Here is a 25,305-nt window from a genome sequence, read left to right as displayed (position 1 = left end):
TTACTTTTTTTTTCTAGCCTAATCTCTATATTAGAAGCTTTTAAAATGTTGGCACTATAGCCTAAGGAAAGAAACATGGAAGTAAATAGCCGTCTGGCAGCTTCAGGAAGAAGGGGACCGGCCACATATGAGAGAAACTCAATTCAATTCAAGGGAGGATGAGGAAGGGGACAGAGGGGAGGAGGGGACATTGGGGTCTTCCCACTTAATGGGCACCTTTCTGGTGTGGGACACAACTGCAAGAGGGATTTTACCTGGCAAATTCAAATATTGTGACCTGGTTGTTTGTGCCCTCACATTAACCTGAAAGAAAAAAAAGAAAAAAGAAGGGGACCAACAGCACCAGTCCACTCTGTAGGGAGTAGCCAGGGTGGACCAGAAACAAGGGCCCCTCAACAGAGCAAGCCCATAGCAGAGCCAGCGCAGGCTCCCACTAATGCAGATTAGCAACTCCTTGACCCCCCGGAGGTCACTACAGTAATGCTCGGGCAAGCAGCAAAGCCAGGGTGGGCTGCAGTGCTGTTCACTGGCTTCCTGTTGGTCCCCTGCAGCCAAGGGCCAATCCATAGCCTCCTGGGGTAGCCAGTCAACTTGGAAAACTCTGGTTTGGCAAATTCTGACTAAATGTGACAGGGTTGTTCAGAGTCATCCCTTTCTGGGTTTGTGTTTTTTTTTTCTTTCTCACTTCCTTTTCCTCCTTTGGTTTCTCTCTGGTCCCATCGGTGAGGAAACTATCTACACTTTCGTTCCTTCCAAAGGGACCACCCTCCTGGGAGAAGGTCCCTCAGAGGGAGAGCGCTCCCGAGGTTGTCTCCAGGAGCATGGATGACAGCTTCAAGCTTCCCTCTCTCCTTGTAAACGAAACCCACTGGGCCTGGCTAATGCAGCCCAGGTTCTTCAAGGTCTTCACAAGATCCCGGCGGAATCTCTCACCCACAAAAACATAGAGAACGGGGTTCAGGCAACTGTGGAAGAAGGCAATCGTCTGAGTGACCTGGAGGCAGATGTCAATGTTGGTGGAAATGGCACAGTTGGAAATGAACAAGACATAGGCATCTATGGTCTGCACCAACAAAACGCAGTTGTAGGGGAACTGAGACAAGGCAAAGACAGTAAGGACAGTGATGGTCACTTTGAGGGCCTTGTGCTTGGATGACCTCTTAGCTTGTATCAGGGTGTGGATGATGATGGTGTAGCAGCAAGCCATGACCACAAAGGGAAGGAAAAAGCCCAGGATGACCTTCAGGGTCAGGACGGCTGACTTCAGTTTGGTACTCTCGTCCCTAGGGTAAACCATGGTGCAGACAGTAATGCCAGATTCCGTCTTGATTTGGCTGTACAGGATTTCTGGGATACAGAGCGCAGCTGCTGTCACCCAGATGGCACAGCAAACCATTTTGCTGTACAGAAGCCTTTTCTGCCTCCAGGTCTGTGCCCGCATGGCCTGGGCGATGGCGATGTACCTGTCCACGCTGATGCACATGATCAGTAACACACAGCTATAGAAGTTCATCTTGTACATGCTGTTGACCACTTTGCACATGAAGGTCTGGAATCTCCACTGGTCTGCAGCGGCAATGGCCCAGAAGGGGAGAGTGACAAGAAAGAGAAGGTCAGCGATGGCCAGATTCAGAAGGAATGTGTCGGTCATGGTCTTCACTCTCGTGCAGTACCAGTAGACGAGGATGACCAGACTGTTGCCCACGGCACCCACAGTGAACACAAGCCAGTACAGGGGTGGGAGGAAATGGCTTGCAAACTGCCTGACGTTGCTTTTCTTACAGAAGAAGTCAGTGAAGTTGAAGTTCAGGTAGTCGTCGGAGGAAGAGGCAGAGTCGTAATTGTAGTCATCAGACATATTAGGAGTAAGGCCCTGCGAGGGGACATGAGATGGCATTAAGTCAAGGACAATCTTTTGGAGGTCCTGTCTGACGGCAGAGGCACGGACCACTTGACTTTCCAACCCCAAAATCTATAAGGCAAAAGACATGTACGTGTAGGAAGTAGGAATTCTGAGGACATCTGTTTTGGGATGTAATATGTTTATTCAACGAATGTTTACTAAGCACCTACTGTGTGTTGATTATTGTGCTCTGAGCTAAAGATACAGTGGCTAATAAGTCAGACTTGGATCCCACTCTCCTGGAGGACACAGATGAGCAAACAAACATTGACGGTGCACTGGGCTGGGTGGAAAGCACGCCTCACACGGCCGGTGCGCATTTCATCAAACCGTGTGAATGACTGGGGTTGCCCTTCTCCTAGCTATTCTACCTACCCCTCCAAAAAAAGAGGTCAGCAGGGGCTTTCAAACCTGAGTCACAGACCCTCTGAGTTTCCTGAAAGTCCAGAACTAGCAACACACACACACTCACTCTCACACACTCTTACACATGCATATACACACACATTCGGACGCTTTCAACTGCAGCCACACACAAACACCGTGACCAGCATATAATTTGCAGGGATTTTGTCCAAAAATTATTAATATTAAGCATTTCAAGACAGCAAGCCTTAAATCAAGCAAGCAGCACTTCTAAGCCAGGGCCCCTGCGTGACTGCATGGGTTGCCCGGCCATGAAGCTGGCCCTGACAAGCACACACACTAACACACATGCACATGAGTATTTACACACACTCTCGTGTGCACAAACATGCCTACACTCATGTTCACATCACTTATGTACACACTCATACATGCACACTTATATATACATGTATGCATGTATCTAGACACATGTATACCCCCCCCCAATGCCTGGTTACACTTTCTGTTGGTTCCTAGACCAGGAACCATCCTAGAACACCTGCTAGATGCAGTGGTTCTCAACCTTCTTAATGCCACGACCCTTTAATACAGTTCCTATGGGTCTTGACCCACAGATTGAGAACCCCTCTGCTAGAGGAAGAGGAAGTAAGGGCTGGATGTGAGCCCTTAAGTGAAGCCTAAGGTGGGGGGGAGGGAGAAAGCACATTGCCAAGCAGAGACAAGGGCTGCCAGATACAGGGGTGAGTCAGTGCAGCACCTGCTACATTTTGTTCCCAAACCTCTGCCTACAGATCCTCAAATGCTCTGACTTCCCACTGGTCCCCTCCCAGGGCTGCCTGTGTCCCACAGGGTCCCAGACAGGGGTAACCTCCCCCCGGAGGCCTGGGCCCACATGCAGCAGCCCAGGCATCATAGCTACGCAGCTCTCAGAGCAGGAGGGTCTCCAGAGCTTTCTGGGGCCTCCGTTTCTGACTCCTGCATTCTCTGGAAACCCTTGGCCAGCCCCAGGCCCCAAATTCCCACCTCTGGGGAATGGATGGAGGAAGGGCAAAGACTGCACCACCAAGACTGGGCCCCCATTGTTCCTTAGCACTAAGGTGGGCACATGGGGATGGGAGACAGGATGAGAGTGGGGATGAGCGGGAAGGAGATGGACCTGTCAGCAGTTGTCACCATGTCTCCACACTTGAGGCCTGGAGTTCAGTGCCTTTGACACTCGCCCACAGGGAACAACCCAGAGAAGCCATGAGTGCTGAGACCACTCCTGGGCACTTCTCCAGAGTGCTGAGGCCTTGAACCAGCGAATCAACTCTCCCAGTCTCATGTCCTCGCCTGTCAAGAGGACTCTGCCTTATTATGAGGCTGAGGAAATGTGGGGCACCAGAGTGGGGACGGATCCTCAGAAAGAAGGCCAAAGGATGCCATGGGCTACTTTCCACCAAACATGGGAGTCAGGGCACAGAGACCCCATCTTCTTCCATTAGGTGGTACTGGGTTTCCTTGGGCATGGAAGGTCATTATTGGAATGCAGTGTCCTTATCTGAGGGTGCCTTGCAGAGTCTGGCTATTTTCCAAGTTTCCAAAGGATAAAACCAAGTGACTGACAGTCTCAGAAGCAGCCCTGGCTCTGATGCCTCCATCTAGATCTGCTCTCATGGCCTTAGGATGGAAAGGTGAATTCTGATGCAGGAGGAACTGAGGAGTTCACCTCCAGTCAGAAAAATAGACAATGACCCTGTTACCTCCCTGGGACCAAATTAATTTCCATTGTTTGTTGTTATGGATCCATGTGCAGTTAGGTAATTGCACATATATGACAAGTAAAGAATCATTAGCATATCATAAATAATTGAGCTGACAAACTACTTTAACCACCATTGTCCTAGCTCATGGAGACCTACAATGTACTGTGAAGGGCAGTTGTTAGCTCCCCTACGAAAGCCTTAATTAGATTATCTACATGTAAAACTCAGGCTTTCCCTTTGAGAAAACAAAATTAAAACTCTTAGGTATTTCTGTAAGGCATTTATGAATACCACAAAGGGAAAAGAATTTGATTCGATTCTATAATTAATTAAATTTGGCTATAAAAGAAAAGGTGATTCTCTGGATAGTGAGTTGACTCACACATTTTTGCTCAGTTCCTAGTGTCTTTCAGAGGAATATATACCATTATGTGTTTTCATAAGGCCTTTCTTGTGCAAGAAATACAGTTAATGTGCCCACTATAGGTTCTTTAAAAACAAATTAAATGTGCCAGGTGCATTGGCTCATGCCTGTAATCCCAGCTACTTGGGAGGTGGGAGGAACACTTGAGCCCAAGAGGTCAAGATTATCCTGGACAACATAGTAAGAAAGACTCCATCTCTAAAAACATAAACTAATTAATTGAATGGAATGGATTCTAGACTGCCCTTGCTTGCTTGAGTTTCAGAACACACACGTATGGAACTAATCAGGTCCTAGTTATAAAGATCATAAAAACCCTTACCTATTAGTAAAATCCAAAATAAGTTTTCCTGTCCTTACAACATGTCCCAAGGTACCTCTAAGTCTTTGTGTTTGCAAAGTCCTCCATGCTAGACAACAAACTACCAATTGCCAAGCAGAGGTCTTACCCTGAGAAACCACACAGAAAAATCCTTCCTCTGCAATGAATTTCTTCCTACACCCAACAGAAAGGAAGACAGGCACTCATTCTGGGGAGCTAGAGAGGCATGGGTGTACTCACTGTGAATTCTGTGGCCACCATGGTGGTTCAGGTACAAGCCTGCTTCTAGAAAGAAAGGGCAAAAATCAAAAAGGGGACTGGCTTATAAATGTACAGTAACAACCAAACACCAAAAAGATAAGTTTAAAGATTAAATCTGCTTATGCTTGTGAAAAAATATCCCAGCAAAAGTTACAGTCTGTGTTATACTGACATCAATTCAAATATTCTAGATTTCAGAATCATATTGATTGTCAACATAGAAATGAACTAAATCTCTTTCTCGAAGTGATCATTCACCTCCTTGACTCTGTTAGTCACCTTATTCTAGTATTTATTTTCCTTCTTAGAAAATAATTGGTGACTCTCATCCCCTGTGAGGGGGCTTTCAACTTTTTCCTAGCCTGTTCTTTTTACATTAGTGTCTTTTCTCTTGATTCTCCTTCTCTGGCAAACCCGGTTTTGCTAAATGGCTCCCTTTCCCCCACTCCATCGACTAAGGGGCTCACTGAAGATGGCAGGACTGTGGTTGCTTTGAGAGTGCTCTGGGCCCAGCTCTGCCCAGGGGAAGGGCCTCAGGGCAACCAGGTGGTACAAGGGACAAGAGGGCTGAGTAGTGCCTGCTGGGGTTGGGGTCGAGGTCCTTCTCCCAGGAGGCTCCATGGCCCAGCACCCCCTTGCTCCACTTTACTCAATTCCACCAGGAGGAGGTCTTTGGTCTGTGCACTAAAGAAAAGGCCAAAAGGCCTTTGTTCACTAAAGGACAGGGCCTCAGAGCTGACTGTGGTTACTTTTATATGTTTTGAATCTCTTTAAAGCCCACCCCTATATAACCAAAGAAACAACAGCTTGACCTCCTTCATGGAAGGGGTCTGAGCCTGAGCAAGGTCATGTCCTTCTAAATCTTCATAAAGGATCTTTCAAAGAAACATGTCCAGTGCCACAGCTCAAGGTTCTAGAAGAAAATATTCTCTCCTCAAATCCATCTGTAACCTGCTGGCTTCCTTTCCATAACAACATCAGGACCCACCCTGGTGAAAGTACAGTTATTTCCAATATATAACATGTGGTACAACCACTTTGGAAAACAGTTTGGCAGTTTCTTCAAAAGTTATATATACCATGTGATCCAACAATCCCACTCCTAAGTATTTAAATAAGAAAAATGTAAGCATATGGCCCCTGTCCCTACAAAAACTGGTGCAGGATACTGATAGCAGTTTGATTTGTATTAGACAAAAACTGGAAACAGTCTAAATGCCTATCAAATAGTGAATGGATAAGTAAACCGTGAAATATCCATTCGATCAAATAGAGAATGAATGATTCATTCACACAGCAATGTGGATGAATCTCAAAATAATTATGCTTAAAACCAGTCCAAAAAAATGTACATATATGATTCTATTTACATAAAACTCCAGATAATGCAAACTAATCTGTAGTGAGAGAAAGCAGGTCAGCGATTTCCTGGCAAGAGAGAGAAGGGGAAGGCAGAGCAGGGAGAGGGCTGGCAGGTGCAGAGGCGCAGGAGGAAGCCTGGAGGTCAAATAGTTCACCGCCTAGATCAGGGGTCCTCAAACTGCAGCCCGCGGGCCACATGAGGCAGTGTGATTGTATTGGTTCCCGTTTTGTTTTTTTACTTCAAAATAAGATATGTACAGTGTGCATAGGAATTTCTTCATAGTTTCTTTTTTTAAACTATAGTCCAGCCCTCCCATGGTCTGAGGGACAGTGAACTGGCCCCCTGTTTAAAAAGTTTGAAGACGCCTGGCCTAGATTGTGTGGTGGTTCATATGGGAATGTGCATGTCAGAGCTTACATTTTGTACTTCAAGTATTTGCAAAGTATTGTACTTGGACCTTGATAAAACCGTTAAAGTGAAGGAGAAAAAAACAAGGGCTGAGGAAAACACTCTGATTTTCTTCACTCCTCAGAGTCATATCTGGTTATCGGCAGGCAGGGAGGAAGGCAGCCAGAACTTCCTGCCTGGGAGGGCCTCGTGCAGTGTGGTGGCCTTGTGAGGTCGGTAGGAACACTTGTGTTTTTAAGATTAGATTAGGTAGAGACAGGCAGATAGGATGGATGTATAGACAGATAATAAAATAGATGATTAATAGATGAGAGATAGACAGCTAACCCGAGTATGTGTGTACATTTGTGTGTTTCACATACATGTTCCTGGCTCTTCCATGACACACAGTAGAGTGAGCACCCCATGCCCTTGTCTTGGTGTCTAAATCACTTTCTCCGCCAATAAGAACCAGGGCTCCTTGGAGAAATGTCTGGTTCCATAGCCAGGGCAGAAAAACCACAAGATGAACCTAAAACAGCTTCTTGTCCAAGAAAGCAAGGAAGTGCTCAAAGGACCATGAGGTCTTGTCAAAAGACCTAGGAGCCAATTGATGGGGTGAAATCTGAAGCAATTTGAGTATACAAATAAATAACAATATTAGTACTTACAGCACATTCAATAAAATGAGAACCTGCATGGATACAAATAAATGAATAACAAATTCAGAGAAGAGAAAGCTCTTAGTATGGTGCCAGCTAATAAACATAGAGGGGAAATGGCATTAGAAATCACCCGTGGAAGCTGAAATCAGTGAGTGACCATCTGATGGGGAACAGGATATTCACCTCATCTCAAAGGCTCTCCCCCAAATGGCGTGTTAAATACAAAGGGAAGAACAGGAACTTCACTGTGGAGAAACTTAAGTGACCTTCAAACCCCACACCACCCAGGTGGGCACAAACCGATGCCACGTTTGTCCTAAAACGGTGCATTGAAGAGGAAGGACACAGCATCTTTGTTCCTGACAAAAAGCACCAACCCAAATCTAGGGATGAGGAAACAGACAAACCCCACATGAGGGACTTTCCGCAAACTAACTGGCTGAAAATTCTTCAAAAATATGATCGTCATGCGCGTGACACAAAGAAAGACATAGCAGCTGTCCCCGGATTGAAGGAGACTGAAGAGGCACAACCCCCAGACGCAGCACAGAGCCTGGGTGTGACCCTGGAGGGGGGAAATGCTCCTACAGGGTGTTACTGGGGAATCGAGGGCATTTCAACGTGAACTGTGACGTAGGGAATAGTGCTGTATCAGTCTTCAAGTTCAAGATTTTGTGGTTGTCTAGGAGAATGCCCTGTTCTTAGGAACTATCCCCGGTTAAGTATTTTGGGGTAAAAGAGCACAATGTCTTCAGCACATTCTCGAATTATTCAGAAAAACAACCACATGTAATAAAAACATGTGCATAGAGAGAGAATAAAGCCAATGGGGAAAAAGGGAAACAACGGTTTGGGTAAAGGGCTCATGGACATTCCTTATGCAATCCTGGATGTTTCCCTAATGCTTCAAATTAGATCCTAACAAGGGTCACAAAAAAAAAAAAATGCTTTTTAAAGAAAAAATTTCTTGGAAATTGATCCCAAGATACAAGAACCCCTGAAACAGGGCTGAGTGTGAAATATTATAAATCTAAGCAGCTTCGGCTACAACCACAACCTCACACCAGCTACCTTGGCAAAAGCCAATTTCACAGTAGCCCTCTGAGTGTCAGGAAAATTCTGGTGTTTATATTAAAAAACAAAAACAAAAACATGCTGGACAGAGCAGTGGCTCACGCCTGTAATCCTAGCACTTTGGGAGGCAGAAGCAGGTGGATTGCCTGAGCTCAGGAATTCAAGACCAGCCTGAGCAAGAACAAGACCATCTCTACTAAAAATAGAAAACCTAGCTGGGTGTGGTGGCAGGGGCCTGTGGTCCCAACTACCTGGGAGGCTGAGACCGCAAGTGATCAAGGGGATCCCTTGAGCACAGGAGTTTGAGGTTGCTATAAGCTGGACTGACGCCACGGCCCTCTAGACTGGGCAACAGAGGGAGATTCTATCTAAACATAAAAAATTTTTAAAAACACTTGCTTTTGTTTTATGACTTTTCTATTATTATAAAAGTAACAGGTTTTTGTATGAAATCAAAATCACCCATAATCTTAGTATCCCAAAGTAATGGCTCTTAACTTTTTGTTATTTTTCTTCCCAGCCTGTTTCTATTCATTTACGCATTTTTATTAATAATTTTTCTGGTTATTTTTACCTAACAGATAATAAGCATTTCCTTCAACATTAAAAATTCTTTAGGCACGTGACTGCGTGTGTCAGCTGCATGGCATTCCAACATAGGGGAACGCGTTCCCACGTAGGCTCTGCCACAATTCATGGCGTTCACACACAGGGGAACACACATGAACACACATGGTGTGCCCACACAGGCTCTGCCACAATTGATTTAAACATTCTGCTCTGTGGGGGCAATTGGTTTATTTCTAACCTCTTTTTATAATTACTTTTAAATATTTCCAAGGTGAATGGGAAATATATTTTCTTTTCTTTTTTTTTTTGTTTTTGAGACAGACCCTCAAGCTGTTGCCCTGGGTAGAGTGCTGTAGCATCACAGCTCACAGCAACCTCCAACTCCTGGGCTCAAGCGATTCTCCTGCCTCTGCCTCCCTAGTATCTGAGACTATAGGCGCCTGCCACAACGCCTGGCTATTTTTTGGTTACAGCCATCATTGTTGTTTGGCAGGCCCGGGCTGTATTCGAACCCAGCAGCTCAGGTGTATGTGGCTGGCACCTTAGCCACTCGAGCCACAGACGCTGAACCAAGAAATATACTTTCTTAAAAAAAAAAAAAAATTGCACTTTGCCTGTTTGCTCCTAAGCACAAGAACCAAGTACTTTTCCCCAGGTCATACTTCTGAATGTTCTGGTGTCTTCTTTGGAGTGATTGATTTCTGCTCAGGATCACTACAGATGCCAGCAGGAAGCCCCGTCAACATCTGTTTTGAGATGGGAAATTTAACCAGCAAGCGGAAAAGCAGCCATTTGGGAGGCGGAGAGTTGCTATTCCCTTTATTTTCTCTAGATGAAAAATACCCTGGTGAGTTTGGAAGACCCCCAACTCAGAAAATTTAACATTATTACAGCTTGGCGAATAGGGAGATTGGTTTTTGAGACACTAGTTAGAAAACACTTCTAACTAGTGAATATAACTTCAGATATTTCTAGTACCCATGGCTTATGTCTCTTCCTTTTTACTTGCACGAAGAGATTGAATATTAATCAGATAATAGGTGAGAAAAATTTTCAAAGAAAGAAGCCACAGAAAGAAGAAAGAATGGCTTTGGTTATAGTTGGTTATAGCAAGTTTCGGATTGAATATAGCAATCGATCATAATGATGTTAGAGTTTGGGGAAAAGGCCTCCCCAATGCTGGGGGGAGCATAAATTTAGGTGACCTTTTTGGACGGCCAAGCTATGTCTGTCAAAACCTACAAACTACTACATGTCTGAATCAGCAGCTCATCTGCTGGGCATTTGCCCCGCTGGTATTCTCACAGAATAACATAAAGATTCATATATGGGGATGTGTGTTTCAGCATTTTATTGCTGAACAAAAAAATGAAAACAACCTAAATATCCAGATATATCCATTCAATAAACCAGTGTGTAGACAATTCAGAGACTAAGATAGCCCTTATGCTGATGGAAAAAGAGGTCACCAAGATGATTAGGTTCTAACGCCAGGTGGAAGACTGTATCACGTGATCTTTTAAACACTAGATATAAAGGGATATACATTTCATCGCTGAATAGCACTGGCCGAAACATTCTGGAAGGAGACTGAATCATGACGACTAGTGAGACTTTCATTTGTTCCATTAGCGGTAAATACGTTCCAAATGTGTGACATTTTATTTTAAGAGCTACTATAAAAATAACTTGTCATCTTAACAACAAAAAAACAGGCAGCCCAGTGTTCTTTGGTTCAGCACACCTGTGGACAAAATTTATCCAAAGGAGGAACTTGCTCCAGCTGGTGCAAAAAGAGCAGAGCTGGTGATTAAACTCACGGAAGCTACTTTTTGCAACTTTGAAATCCTACACTAGCTTTCTATAAAGGCTCACCTCTAGTCCATCCTAGATGTGCTTCTGGCCCATAGAAACTTCAGAGAGACCCACCCTCGAAAGACTGCACAGACAGCCTTGCCACCTATCTCTCTTCTGTTTTTGTCAGAACACTGTACAAATTTTTTATTTCACCACCTGCAAAGTCTCAGAGCTTGTTTTCATTCTATTCTGGCCCCTGGGAAGTGGGGAAAACATAGTAAAGTCCACTTGGCATACTGAGAGTGCAGAAACTCTCAATGGTTTGCTGGTAGTGAACTTGTGACTAACTCAGCGGCGCAGCCAAACTCTCCCCTCTCTGTTCCATGTGGCCTCATGATGGGTGTTGCCGCTGCCCAAATCTGAAAATCCAGCCAATGTTTTTGCAGCATAGAGTGATGAAGTCAGGGAAAGTACACCGGACCAGAAATCAAAGGACCTGTCCATCCCTTGGTCTGTCCTTTGCTGCAAGAAGTGACATACTATCACCGAGGCGTGGTTTGCTCATGCATGAAATGGGGGTGATAGCCTAGCCTACTCCAAGGGCTTGTTGCGAGGGCCGAGTGCGATGGTGTGTGTGAATGCTCTTTACAGAAGGCAGAGCTGTGTGAGAACACAAGAACATTCTTCATCCCGTAGCTCACATGTTCAGGGTGCCTTAAGCAACTGATATCCTCGCTGGGCTTAAATGGTGTACAAAACATGATCCGTGTCCTCAAGAAGCACACGTTCAAGTACAGTGGGTAAGTCGTAGCTGCAACAGTGGTAAATGCCATCAGATATGGTAGGAATTGGGCAGAGAAAGTTGTGTATCCAGCTCTGAGGAAAATGTAGACTGGCTTCATTGAGGAGGTGACGTTTTGCTGGTCCTTAAAGGCTGAAAAGCTTGGAGACATGCAATAAGGGGAGTGAACATTGCTCTGGGGCAAGAAAACAGACTAACAAAGGTATGAAATCCAGAAAGAATAGGATACAGTAGTTCATACCTGTAATCCCAGCACTCGGGGAGGCCAAAGGGAGAGGATCACTTGCGCCCAGGTATTCAAGATCAGCCTGGGCAACATAGTGAGACCCTATCTCTAAAAAAAAAAAAAACGTTTTTTAAGTTAGCTGGGCACTGTATCACTCGCCTATAGTCCTAGGTTCTTTGGAGACTGAGGTGGGAGGATCCCTAGAGCCTCTGGTTTGAGGCTGCAATGGGCAATGATTGTGTCACTGCACTATAGCCTGTGTGACAGAGCAAAAAATGTCTCAAACAAACAAAAAAAAGAATAGGGTATGAACATGTGTGCAGGGCCTGGGAGGTAGAGGAAAGGGAGAGAGCTTCTAATTCTTAAGAAGTGACCTTTAGAACCCAAATCCAAAAGTGCTTATTAGAAAAGCTAGGCATTTTCTATTTTCTATTGTCATTTTTGTATTTTCTATTGTCTGTAAGAAGCCAACACAAGAATCAGCTTGGAGCTGTGGGTGGGCAGCACCTCCCGGGCCCATCACCTCCGATGCTCGCAGGGCTGGTGTTGCATCGGATACTAGTGAGTCAGGAACGCAGGACCTTACTCTGATCTTTGTACAATGTGCTACCGGAGCTTGACTCGTCTCTTACATTTTTTCCTAGCTCTGCTTCTTGTTCCCTACCTGTCGTGGGGGCTCTGAGCGGTCTTCAGGTCATCCACTCACCAAGCCTGGGGCAGTCACCCACTACCCACACCCGGCAGGTGCTTCTCTGCACTCGGGGGCTCCCGTGTAAGCCCTGTGAGGGGATGAAGCATGAGGGGGCTTCACAACAGATAGACAGATGTTGGAAGAAAGGGACTTTGAAGACTCCAGGTGCTGCCATGCCAAATTAACTGGTTTGTTTGGTAAAGGGAGTGAGAAAACAGGCCTCCCCGACTGGCTGCCCGGCATTTCCAGTTCAGCACTGGACGACGGTCACCTGACATACTAGCATCTGCAGAGTAACAGCTAATTAAGAACTAAACAGGGTGGATGTGTTTGAAAAGCCAAACCTGTATCCACTGATGAGTCATTTAAATAGCTTTGCCTTTTTCTGATCGTAAAGGAGTACTTTCACAATGCACAAAAATATCCCCAAAATGCAAACATGTATTTGGGGTATGAAAAAAATCAAGCACCCTTTCCTCATTTAGCGATCATTAAACTTCTGAGATACATCCTTTCTGACTTTCTTCTGGCACACACACACAGATACACTGCACACACTTAGTAGGAAATTAGACTACATAGAGCATCTTCTGAATCACTTTCTACTTGACCATCATCCCCGACCCCTTTCTAAGCTGTACCATTGGGTAGAATGGAGGCCAAGTATTCCCTTGTCTGGAGGCGCCACCATTCATTTAACCGTTCACCTCGTCGTGCAAAGTTGTTTCAAATTTCCCACTGCTATAAAGAATCCTTTCCAGGGCTCAGCGTCTCTGCCCCTTAGAGGGGCTTTCATTTCCCGGCCCCTGGCCACCTTCTCGGCACTTGTCCCCAGCATCTGCTTCTACCTCCTTTAAGGTACAAATTGAAGAGCGCCTGGAAGCTAAGCTTCTTGTGTGTGGGTGGGGAGGAAGTCTTATTACTCATCCTACAAGAAACCTGGCCTGGGCAATACCAAATCAAATCACCTTTGCCTGTCTGGAAGTTTCTAGCAAAGTACCTGGTGTTCAAGACCACTTAAGAAGTGAGCACAAGCCTGGGTTTTAAAAGCCATCATGGTAGCACATAACCAAGGGCACAGGTGACACTGGGGCTGCAGGGAGGAAGAAGGGTAATACTCACTGTGGAGGGCAGCTGGAGGCTCCAGGGGACAGCGGGCCACACCAGCTCTTAGCGTGTGGGGAAAGGGCTGGGCTGTTCTGCCTAGGATGAGAGGCAGGCCTTCTGTGAGTTCTGAGCAGACAGCCACCCAGCACATATACCAAAAAGGAAGCTAGGCCACCCCAGCCTGTGTTGTCACTGGTGGGGTGGCCTGGGAGGGTGGGGAGTCACCAGCTGGAGCTTGCAGCAATCAGCGCCAGCATTTGCAATCAGAAACAAAAATCTAAAAACTGCTGGGATAAAGGGAAGCCATCTTCTCTGAAAACACACATACAAACTGATAATCTAAGAGTGAATTTGCTTCCTAAATAGCACGGCCACTTACAGGGAGTGGGGAAATGGGAAGTCCCACGGACAGAAGTCAGCCTGGTCAGGCACACCAGACAAGGCATGCCAGACAGGCACGCCAAATCTTACATTTGTAAGATTTTTGTGGGTGGTGTTACCTGAGCAGGCCTAAATGAGACTGTCATCCCCAGCAGTGTCCATCACAATATATGGGGGTCATTACAAAAGTTTAGAGACATCCAAAAGTCAAGAAATGTAAAATCCACACAGACAGAAACAAATGAAGCCCTCCCAGAAAGGACATGTCGACTGTGTTTCTTGTAAGGGAAGTCACAGACCATATCACAGTCGTCTCTAAACTTTCATAGTGACAAACCTATACCCTTCAGTCTTGACAGAGGTATCAGAACCTCAGAGAGCTTTGCTGTTCAATACAGTAGCTACTGGCCACATGTGCCTATTTAAATGTAAATTAGTTCCCAACACTCTGGGAAGCCAAGGCAGGTGGATTGCTTCAGCTCAGGAGTTCAAGACCAGCCTGAGCAGGAGGAAGACCCCATTTCTACTAAAAATAGAAAAATTAGCCAGGTGTTATGGTAGGCTGCCTGCAGTCCCAACTACTCAGGAGGCTGAGACAAGAGGATCTCTTTAGCCCAAGAGTTTGAGGTTAGTTACTATGAGGTGTGACTGGCCTGGGCAACAAGTGAGGCTGTCTCAAAAACAAAATTTAAATTCACTAAAATATTAACTAATTCCTCAGTTATGCTGGGCACATTTCAAATGCTCAATAGCCACACATAGTTCGTGGCTACCACAGGGACAGTGCAGATGTGGAACCTTTCCATTGTCACTGAAAGTGCTACTCGGTGGCAGGCACTGTGCTGGAAAGACTGTACACGGCGTGTGGCCAGGAAGACATGAAGTGCCGGACACACATGCCTCCAAAGAGGGGAAAGTCCAGTAAAAGCTTATGTGTCAAATGCATTAGCTCTGATAATACATTTTATTAATCACAGGTGTCTGATAAAATTTGAAAAAGGCTAAACATACAAACTGTTATATTTTTAATGAGGCTCACAGGTGAAGCCTTCCCACCCACAGCTATTGCGGGGCCTTCCATCCTGGTGTGAATACAGATTCCCTGTCATCGGCATGACAAAAGCCTCTTTTTTATATTCGTTCTGGGGCAGAATCAGAACCGTGCCTAGTGAAGGCCGGTGACCTCCTTACAGTGTACCTGTCGTGCTGTGGACTCAGCACTGCCCTCCAGAGCGGTGCCCAGACACAGGGCACAGCCATCGCCATCTGCTCGTACAGAAAGAAGGGACAGAGAAAAGATGAAAGGTAGCTGGATTTATTGTCTCACTAGGAGAAGGCCAACTAATAGCACCCTGAGAAAGGCAGAGACCAGGGACAGTAAGAACGAAAGGGAGGGAGGGAGCCGTGGTGTCAGCGAGCCCTGAAATTCCCTTCTCTGGCTTCCCCATTCATTGAGCATAAATAGTGTCTAAAACGGTGCAAAGCTGACAATCAGCCAGATGCTCTGCCCTTTCACTCTTCCCAGTTTATGGCAAATAATGACAAAAAAGGAAAGGATAGTGGGGAAAGAAAATGTTCCCTCATCCAACCTTCTGGCTGAATTGTTTCTTCTTCCCTGTTCAGTGGCGCCCTCACAGAGCTCTCCGGGACGGGGCGGGGGGCGAGCGCCGCTGCAAGTGCCCGGGGTGAGGAAGGTGCCGTGCGTCTCCTTGCACTTGACTCAGGCTGCTTCTTCCTCAGGTAAGAGCATCCCAGGTAGACACACTGCTTGCCCACCAGAGAGTTGGGGTGAGGCTGGGGGGAAGCTGAGAGGTGGGCTGGCGGTCAGGGAAGAGGATGACATGAAGCAGGGAGGAGTCCCTTCTCCACGTGGGCCCCAGTCCACATGAGGTAGGGCAGCCTAGGGAGCATCATTTGTCTCTTTGCTGCGTTTCTCTCTTTCCAGCTGGAATCCACAGGGACTATAAGAGGCTGCAGGTCCCCTTTGATAAGGGATATTTCTCTCTTTGCATTCTCGCCTGCTAAAGTGAGTTCTGGAGGGCAGGACAGTGTAAGTGTCCCCTGGGTACCTGGACCAGGTGCTGAACCTGTCAGTTGAGGAGCATGTGGGTCTTAATTGCAGAAAAGAAGCTGCAGCCCACAGCTTCTGGTACTTACAACCAGGTCAGTCCCGGTGCCGGGCCAACAGAAGTGCCAAGTCTGGCTTTTCTCTTGCTGGCTCCCGTATACTGTCTAATACCGTCTCTAGCAGAGAAGAAACTAAATATTTAAAACTACTATAAATATGTAATCACCTTCCTCCTTAGTCTTCCATACATAATGGAAAAGTCATATTTCAAAAACATATTGGAATCTTTGGCAAAGGACTATCCTTTCCGTCTAGTCTTCATTGATTAAAGGTCTTATTTTGACTTGACAAGCCAATCAAGACCAGGCATGGTGGCTTTGTCACACCTGTAATCCTAGCACTCTGGGAGGCCAAGGTGGGTGGATTACTTGAGCTCAGGACTTTGAGACCAGGCTGAGCAAGAGTGAGACCCTGTCTCTACTGAAAATAAAAATTAGCCAGGCATTGTGGAGGGTGCCTGTAGTCCCAGCTAGTGGGGAGGCTGGGGTAAGAGGATCACAAGAGATTGAAGTTGCTCTGAGCTATGACACCACAGCACTCTACCCAGGGCGACAGAGTAAGACAAGAAAGAAAGAAGAAAGAAGGAAGGAAGGGAGGGAGGGAGGGAAAAATGCCAAAGTACCTTGAGGCGGTCAAGGGTAGCTTGGTGGTAACAGTATGATTAATGCAGCATAAGAGGTCCCAGGGCAAAACTTCTGACAGGTTAAATCTGCAAGGACTCTTTTTTCCCCACTAATCCAGGAGGACAGCCTGGTTGTAGGCCAGCAGCACTCTCTAGGAGCACATTAAACATCTTCTGACTAAATTAATAGGGGAAATGTGGCTTCTGTGAGTCCTGGGATCAAGAGGAGAGCTCTCCAGCAGTGTGCTCTGCTGCGGAGGTGTGTTCTATGTCCTCCATCCCCCGAGTGCAGCTTGGGCACAGCTACTGAGCACTTCCACTGTGGTTAGCATGACTTTTAAAGATTTTGTTTAATTGCAGTTGGTTTAAATTTAAGTGTAAATAGCCAATATGGCTAATGGCCACCCTAGTGGACTGTACAGGTCTAGACTGACCCACATTTCAACAGCTAATATGTAGTAGTTAGTTCTACCTTAGCAATGGCCTTAGATGGGCCACTTGGCCATACTAGTCAGGGCAGCTGGCCTATGGCAGAGCCTCTGCACAGGCAGAGGGGGCTGAGGTGAGCTCCTCCTTCCCCAGTAGGATTAAAACCAGGACAGGCTTTAGCCACACTGGTATAATAGAACACCTATAGATAGTTTAAATTCCTCACGTTTGGTGATTATCAATAAAAGCCATGAAAGGGCAAGAATGAGGAGAAAGGAGTCATTTTTGCTAAATTTAATTGCCATGAATAATTGCTAGCTAGGAGGCAATTGTCAGAGAGAGAGACAGACAGACAGACAGGAGACCACCCCATCCAGCAGCAGGAGGGGAAGGGCCAGGAGACACATGGCCAAGCGACCAGGGGAGCTAGCAAACGATGGGACGTTGCAGGAAGGGGAAGAGCAAGACCCTCTGGAGGCTCTGGAAGGACTGTGGTGCCTTAACAGAGAGGGAGTGAGAGGAAGTGTTGGTTTTGACAGGCAGCGATGCCCTTAGCACTGCATGTCAGACGGTCGCCTACTGAAGTAAAGGTGTCTTTCAAGTCGTCAGATGTGCTCCACGGGAGCTCAGAGGGGAGGTCAAGAGTTCAGACGTGTGGCTGCCAAGCTGTCACAGAACCCAAGCTATTTATAAGGGAAACACACGTCATTCTCACCTCCTGAGGTTTCGCGCTGGGAGCACAGGAGTCATGAAGCCAGTTGAAGGGCTTGTGATCTTGTTTGTCCCATCTGTTAATCATAAAAGCTGTCCCTTCTGCCCTCACACAATGTATCCCACTGGAAGCTCGCACTGGGGCCCTTCGTTCAACACACGTTTCACGCGTTCCCACTACTTGCCACATGGTTCTCAGAGGCGGGCATGGCAGTAGGCAAGACAGGCCAACCTCAGTGCAGCCGGTGCCTCCCAGGGCCAGAGAGACGAGTGCCTGGGCCTGGGTCTCACCCTGGAAGGAGAGGGAAGAACATAAGAACATGCGACAGAGCTGACGTGGAAGACCTGCCTACAGGAGGTTCCTGCGAATGGGAGGGGTGGGGTGGCCATTGCCGGCAGAGAGCTGGCAGGAAGAGCCTGACGTGTCCATGGTGGGGGAGGGCCAATGTGCAGGGGGAATGGAGAGGAAGACAGGGGAGAAGCAGGAGGGCCGATTGCATGGGGGTCCCAGGTGGGGTCAGTGGTTTTCACCTGCTGCTAGCTGTGTGAAGGGATTTAGGTAGAATATGACATGAGCCAATTTCCTTTTTTTTTTTTATGAGACAGAGTCTCACTTTGTTGCCCCCTATAGAGTGCTGTGGCATCACAGCTTATAGCAACCTCAAACTCTTGGGTTCAAGTGCTTCTCTTGCCTCAGCCTCCCGACCAGCTTGGACTACCAGAGCCTGCCGCAAAGCCCGGCTATTTTTAGAGGCCGGGTCTCACTCTTGCTGAGGCTGGTCTGGAACTGGTGAGCTCAGGCAATCTGTCTGCCCTGGCCTCCCAAAGTGCTGTGATTACAGGCGTGAGCCACCGCACCTGGCCTAATTTCCATGTTTAACAGATCCTAGCTGCTGTGTGGGAAACTTAATGGAAAACAGCAAAACCTCAAGGTTTTTCTGTAGGCATGGAAACCAGATGTCTAGATTAGAGAGAGCTTCTCCTTAGCTGGGCTGCCCAAAGGCAAGGCTGCCAAGAGGGCCACCCTGAGCAATGCCTGCCCCTGTCCCTGCTCTGGACATCATGCTGGGGAAGCACCAGGGTGAGTTCAGAGCACGTTTACTCTGCTCCCCTCAGCCCCCCTCCCGTATGGAAAGAGTACACACACAGCAACAGCCCAGGGAATGTTTGCAGCGACGGGGATAGTTATATAGTCAGACGTGCTGATGGGTTTTTCCTAAATACCTTTATTTTTGGATCCCTTACTTCTGCTGTGCAGAAGGTACAGAGAGTTTCCATGTACCCCTACCCCAACTGTCAGTCTCAGAGTGAACCTACTTTGACACACGGCTATCAGCCATAGTCCAGTGTGCATCAGGGTTCACTCTGGAGGTGAACATTCTGTAGGTTTGGACAAATATCTGACATTATCCAGAATTATAATATACACAGAGTAGTTTCACCACCCCCAAATCTCCTGTGCTCCTCCCATTCATCCCTCACCGTGTAGCTGGACTCACAGCACGGAGCCTTTTCGGACGGGCTTCTTTCACTTACTCACATGCATTTCATACTCCTCCACGTCCTTTCCTGGCTTGACAGCTGATTTCTTTGTCAGCTCTGAATAATATTCCACTGTCAGGATGTACTGCAGTTTGTCATGCACCTTCTAAAGGACGTCTTGATTGCTTCCAGTTTGGGCAACTGTGAATAAAGCTGCTATGTAGGTTTCTGTGTGGACATTAAGTTTTCAGTTCACTTGGATAAATACCAAGAAGCATGATTGCAGCACCACTGGGGAGGGACGTGTCCAGTTTTGTAGAAGCTGCCCAACTGTCCTCCAAAGCAGCTGTGCCATCTCGCAGCATCCCCAGCAGCAGTGAATGGGGTCCCTGTTGTTCCACCTCGTCAGCAGCGTGCGGCCTGAAGGTTTTGGATTTGGGCCCTTGTAGTGATGTGTAGTGGTGTCCCATGGTTCTCATTCGTAGTTCCCTAATGACATATGAGGCTGAACCGCTTTCCCTAGGCCTGTTTCCCACCTGTGTATCTTCTTCTGTGAAGTGTCTGTTTGGGTCTTTTGCCCATGGTCCAGGATCATGCCTTTGGTGTCCTATCTAAAAGGTCATCAAGATTGTGTCGCATGTTATCTTTTAGGAGTTTTGTAGTTTTGTGTTTTACATTTAAATCTGTGATGCATTTTGAATTAACTTTGGTGAAGGGTGTAAGGCCTGTTTCTAGAGTCATCTTCCCCGTGTGGCTGTCCAGTTGTTCAGCACCGTTTGTTCAAAAGACTCACTTTCCTCTGTCAAATCGCCTTCCCTCCTTCATCAAGATCAGTTGACTATACTCGTGTGAGTCTGTTTCAGCTCTGTCCCACTGCCCAGTGTCTATTCTTTTGCCAAGACCATGCTGTCTCAGTTATTGACAGAATTTTTTAACTTGGGGATTTTTGTGATCCTAGAAATCAAACTATGAAATGTTTACCCTTTTTTTTTCCTGTAGGAAATGTTAATAAAAAGTAAGCCCTGTCCCGAAGTCTCACCCTGCCTCTTTTTTGCCCACCCTTGCCTGCTCTGGCTCTGTGGGTATTGATACTAGACCATTTTCTCAAAAGCTGTTCAATGGCTGGTGCTTTTAAAGTCAGAAAATTTCCACAGCATCAAAATAGCTATGTCAAATGTCCTCAGTTTCAAAATGGCCACATCAAGACAACCACATCAAAAGATCAGGCCCCGACCATGAGGCCCGGAGCAAAGCTTCAGTGGGGGCGGCTCGCTGGAGGCCTCAGGCCAGTGCAGACAGTGGTTAATAATACCATTTTGTGTATTTCAAAATTGCTAAAAGAGTAGATTTTAAACATTCTCCCAGTAAAAAGAAATAAGTAACTGAGATATTAGATGTATTAATTAGCTTGATTTAATCTTTCTACAATATATACATGTATCAAAACATGACTTTGTCTCCCATAAATATACGCAATTATTTGTCAATGAAAAAATAATAAATAAAATAAATTATGCTTTTAAAAACAAAGGCCCTATCACGGACTTCAGACTGCTTATGGGATTCCATTTTAAAAAATAATAGCCCACTTTTCAGCATTAACCACATTTGGAAAAAAAATAGGCCCCCAAAACCCAAGGTCTAGCAGCCTTCCCCAATTGAGTTCTGCAGCCCAGGAAATGGGTAGGTATCCAGAAAAAGGAGAATATTTGAGAAAAATGCAAATCAGCATATTGAGCATTCTAAGAAGCCCTGCTTGGTATCTTTTAAACTTGAAGAGGCCTGCTTGGTATCTCTTAAACTTGAAGTTTATTTTATAATAGCGTGGAGTATTTCATTCAGTATACCTCAGGCTATAGGAGTGGGGGGCCCCTTACTTTCCCTTTCCCTGATACACATTAAGGAAGCCTTTTCTCCCTGTATTTGAGATGACCAAGAGAGTGACCGTCTCTGCCATCTGTGTCCAGCATGGAAGGGCTGGGGAAGTTTGGGAGCAGATACTCTTCTACTCCACCCTGTGTCACCCCAGCATGATCCATCCTTCTTCTCCATTGGCCCCCAAGATTTCGCTCACTTCTATTTTCATTTTAAGGTTTCTAGCATCTGCCCAATTTCTTGAACTTTGCCTAGCCCACCCCTTCCCCTAAGAATGGACAAGGGAGCACAAGGCCAGGACCACAGGCTTCATTGTCAGTACTGCCCCTTACCATGTGGCCCCTGGCAAGGTACTTTCCCTTATCTGTGACCTTGTATGAAGATGCTGTGAGAGGAAAAAGAGATAATGTGGGAAAGAGCCCACCCAGCACCCGGCACAGAGCAAATGCTTAGTGAGAGGCACTTTGTACTGAAGTTGTCATCGTAATAACAGTTCACTACTTGTTCCCACAGTGAACAACTTTACAGTCACTATGACATTGTTTATTAATATTTATAAAAATACTAAATAAAACTAAATTATAAAGATAAGAAGGTAAGTAAGGCTAGTGTGGGCATGAAATCCTCACCCATTATTGTAAAAGTAAATGAATAATGTCTAAAATTTATTGTCAAAACACACAGCTAAAAGAATGATTAAAAACTTTCCAAGACACTGCATGGCCCACAGACCAGCACTAGCACTGCCTGGGAGCTTGTTAGAAACACAGAATTCGAGAGGCTTGAGTCTAAGACAAAGAGCATATCATGTGGAAGATGAACGGGTGGCAGCGACAGAGCCAAAATCAGAGCCGGAACCTGAGGGGAGAGTGTTCCAGAAGGAAGTGTATCTTCATACATCACCACACCTGAAAGCAGACCTGATCCAACTGCAGAGATGGCAGCTGAGTCATTGCCTTTCTCCTTTGGGACACTGTCCAGCTGGGGGCTGGAAGCCTGGTATGAGGACCTGCAAGAGGTTCTGTCCTCAGATGAAAATGGGGGTACCTATGTCTCACCACCTGGAAATGAAGAGGAAGAATCAACAAAAACCTTTACTACTCTTGACGCTGCCTCTCTGGGTTGGCTGACTGAGGAGCCAGGAGCAGCAGAAGTCACAGGCACTTCCCAGAGCCCTCACTCTCCAGATTCCAGTCAGAGCTCCCTGGCTCAGGAGGAAGAGGAAGACCAAAGAACCAGGAAACGGAAACAGAGTGGCCATTCCCTAACCCGGGCTGGAAAGCAGCGCATGAAGGAGCGAGAACAGGAGAATGAGAGGAAAGTGGCACAGCTAGCTGAAGAGAATGAACGGCTCAAGCAGGAAATTGAGCGCCTGACCAGGGAAGTAGAGGCGACTCGCCGAGCTTTGATGGACAGAATGGTTAATCTGCACCAACCATGAATGACTGGGACCATCACACTCACACACACACACGCAGGCCACACTACTACCTTTCCCAGAAGTGGCTCCTGACCACCTTCTCACTAGTGCCAATAATGTGACCCTCAACCCCACATATTCAGAGGGTAGGCTTAGGACAGACAAAAGGAGAGGGTCTCCCCTTGTATATAGAGTGTACATTTATTTATTACTATCTCTATCCATTAAATGATTTTCTATGAGTCAAAAAAAAAAGAAACACAGAATTCCAGGCCCTGTCCCAGACCCACTGAGTCAAATCTGCTTTTAACAAATCTTCAAGGGATTTACATACCCAGGAAAGTTTGAGAACCTTGAAAATTTGGTTTTAGGAATAGGACTGGAAGTGGAGAAAGAAGAAAAAGGAACAGGAGTTTCGTGTCTTAAGCCTTCGAAGTACTATAATACCTGACCTTGGTTTAGCCATGTTCATGTTATTTATTAATTTGATTTACACGTTTCTAACAATTAAAAAAATAAATACCTGGTTAGAATGTGGTCCCCTTCTCACTAATACTTATTCCCTATCACTCCTGGCCCCAGCCCTGAGCTAGGAATAAAGTGATTTCTCTAAGACATCACAGTCCCCCAGGCAGACACTGTTCCTCACTTGCCATCTGCAGACTTTTCCATGAAAAGCATTTCTTGGGGTTTTCTCTGATTCTCTGGAATGTCCTTAGCCCAGAGGTTGGCAAAGTATGTTCCCCAGCCCAGCAGCATCCGTATCACCTGGAAATGTGTTAGGGCTGTGGAGTGCTTCAGACCTACTGAGTGGGAAAGGCTGGGACGGGTTTCTCATTCCTTCTGGAATCCCTCCTGGAAATCCTGATGCTTGCCAACCCACCCCTGTTCTATTCTTGGATTAGATTGTTGCAAATCTCACCTGGGCTCATAAATTAGCACTTCCTCAGTGATCATTTCTACTTACTAGCCATATTCCTAAAGGACAGAAACACAACCTATCCCGAAGCTGGCTGGATCTTCCTCAATCCAGTCTTCTTATACACAAGCTTAAATCAGGAGTTTATAGGGGTTATGACACACACATTCAGCTCTCTGATGCACACCACGGCCTAGCTTTGGAGTTCATTCCCGCATCTGCTCCACGGCCTCATCCACATACATCAGAACCAACTTGAAAGGATGGATCTCCTGCCTCCTCCCTCTTGTACAGAGGTCCTTGAACCCTTGCACCCTGTAAGTACCCCATTGTCTCCCGAAGCCCCCAGACTTCAGCTCCCCCCGCCCCCAGGAGATGTGTTGTGGAGATAAGTTCTGCTGCGGTTGAGCCTGATTCAGTGAGCCTGGGCCTGCCACTTCTTGCTACCACCTGTTTCTCCTCCGTCTCTGTCAGCAGCAGTGAGTGATGAGCCCCTCAGATAACCACAGCGAGGACCACAGGCTCATGTCACTTCCTGTGATGGGAAACTGGTAGCAACAGCCCATATCCCAGACTCCCACCAGAGTAAAGAGTTCTATGGGAAAGAGTGGGCCTGGGATTGCAAACAAAGCCTTCCACAGAACGTGGAAGCCAGATTTCGTGTATTAGTTGGAAATGACCCTTACTGCCGTCAGGCACCGGGGAGACCTGCCCTGCTCGCCGTTGTCTTTCATCTTTGCCGTTGCGATCTTGGGGGGCTTCGCTCCAATTGCTACAGGTGTGTGGGTGTTCAAGCACGCTATGGAAAAAAAAACACGCACATACACACACCACAGTCTTTTTTCTCCACTTCTATGCAAGCAGATGCTTTTGTGACTTTCTGAAATAAAGAAAAACGTCTAGTGTGTTACTTCTTGCTCTTCACAACTTCTTTTAGAAAAGTAGTCCTGCTGCTACAAACCAATAAGAAAGGACAATCCAAAATTTTAAATGTGCAAAAGTATGAAGAGGTTTCCCAGATGAGGGAAGAAAAACATCTGAGAAGAGGCTCTAACTAGTAATCAGGGAAATGAATGTTAAATAAGAACAGCACTTCCACCCCTCAAAATGGGCGAACCATTTTGAGTTTAATATCAAGCACTGGAATTGGGAACCAAGAACTTTCACCCACGCCTGAGGATGTGAAAGTTGGTTCAGTCACTTTGGGAGGGGATGATGGCCACATCTGTTCCAATATAGAGTGTGCCTCCTCGCATCACAGCTATTCCATTCTGCCAGGCCTTTTAGAGAAGTAGGCATGCATTTCCTCAAGGAGGAATTGCAGAGGGAGACAAGACGGCGGACTGAAGCCAGCTTTCAACAAAGGCTCCCGTCCAGAAGGAGAGTTAAGGGACAGGAATTTAGTAAGTATCCTGGTGGACTTGAGCCTCACCAAGAGAGAAGGCTGAAGAACGCACATCAACACCGCTGAGGCAAGTTGTGATCACAAGGACGCAAACAAAAGGTACAAAATCCACCACCAAGCGGACGGGAGTCCCCCTCCCCCATGAGACCGGCTCTAAAGCCCCACAATTGAACAAGCGGGCAGAAATTAAAGGCCCTCCCACTACACTCCACGGGAGAGACCTTCTA

At 46.4% G+C, this 25,305-nt stretch overlaps 3 protein-coding genes across 3 annotated transcripts; 2 read left to right on the top strand and 1 right to left on the bottom strand.

The window, feature by feature from the left end:
- Window positions 1-251: 251 nt before the first annotated feature.
- On the bottom strand, window positions 252-13,826 carry CCR9 (C-C motif chemokine receptor 9). The gene is made up of 3 exons (XM_053599872.1): window positions 13,722-13,826; window positions 5,004-5,048; window positions 252-1,873 (listed from the first exon to the last, which is right to left on the bottom strand). The coding sequence occupies exons 2-3, from the start codon at window positions 5,022-5,024 to the stop codon at window positions 785-787; spliced, it is 1,110 nt and encodes a 369-aa protein (XP_053455847.1). The 5' UTR covers window positions 5,025-5,048; window positions 13,722-13,826; the 3' UTR covers window positions 252-784.
- Window positions 13,827-22,141: 8,315 nt separating this feature from the next.
- Window positions 22,142-22,996, top strand: LOC128591777 (DDIT3 upstream open reading frame protein-like). The gene has a single exon (XM_053599520.1). It carries the CDS (start codon window positions 22,142-22,144, stop codon window positions 22,244-22,246), a length of 105 nt encoding a protein of 34 aa, XP_053455495.1. The 3' UTR covers window positions 22,247-22,996.
- Window positions 22,272-22,996, top strand: LOC128591776 (DNA damage-inducible transcript 3 protein-like). Its single transcript, XM_053599519.1, has one exon. The coding sequence runs from the start codon at window positions 22,272-22,274 to the stop codon at window positions 22,773-22,775; it is 504 nt and encodes a 167-aa protein (XP_053455494.1). The 3' UTR covers window positions 22,776-22,996.
- Window positions 22,997-25,305: the final 2,309 nt, after the last annotated feature.

Source organism: Nycticebus coucang, chromosome 8 (assembly GCF_027406575.1).
Source record: "Nycticebus coucang isolate mNycCou1 chromosome 8, mNycCou1.pri, whole genome shotgun sequence".
Classification (NCBI taxonomy): Eukaryota; Metazoa; Chordata; class Mammalia; order Primates; family Lorisidae; genus Nycticebus; species Nycticebus coucang.
Note: the sequence above shows the minus strand (reverse complement) of the source record. Positions and strands in the feature narration are given on the sequence as shown.

Coding starts and splice junctions, on each gene's coding strand:
- LOC128591777 (XM_053599520.1), top strand. CDS start 22,142: ATGTGGAAGATGAACGGGTGGCAGCGACAGAGCCAAAATCAGAGCCGG.
- LOC128591776 (XM_053599519.1), top strand. CDS start 22,272: ATGGCAGCTGAGTCATTGCCTTTCTCCTTTGGGACACTGTCCAGCTGG.
- CCR9 (XM_053599872.1), bottom strand. CDS start 5,024: ATGGTGGCCACAGAATTCACA. Junction 1,874..5,003: donor TGGTGGCCACAGAATTCACA/GTGAGTACACCC, acceptor GTCCCCTCGCAG/GGCCTTACTCCTAATATGTC.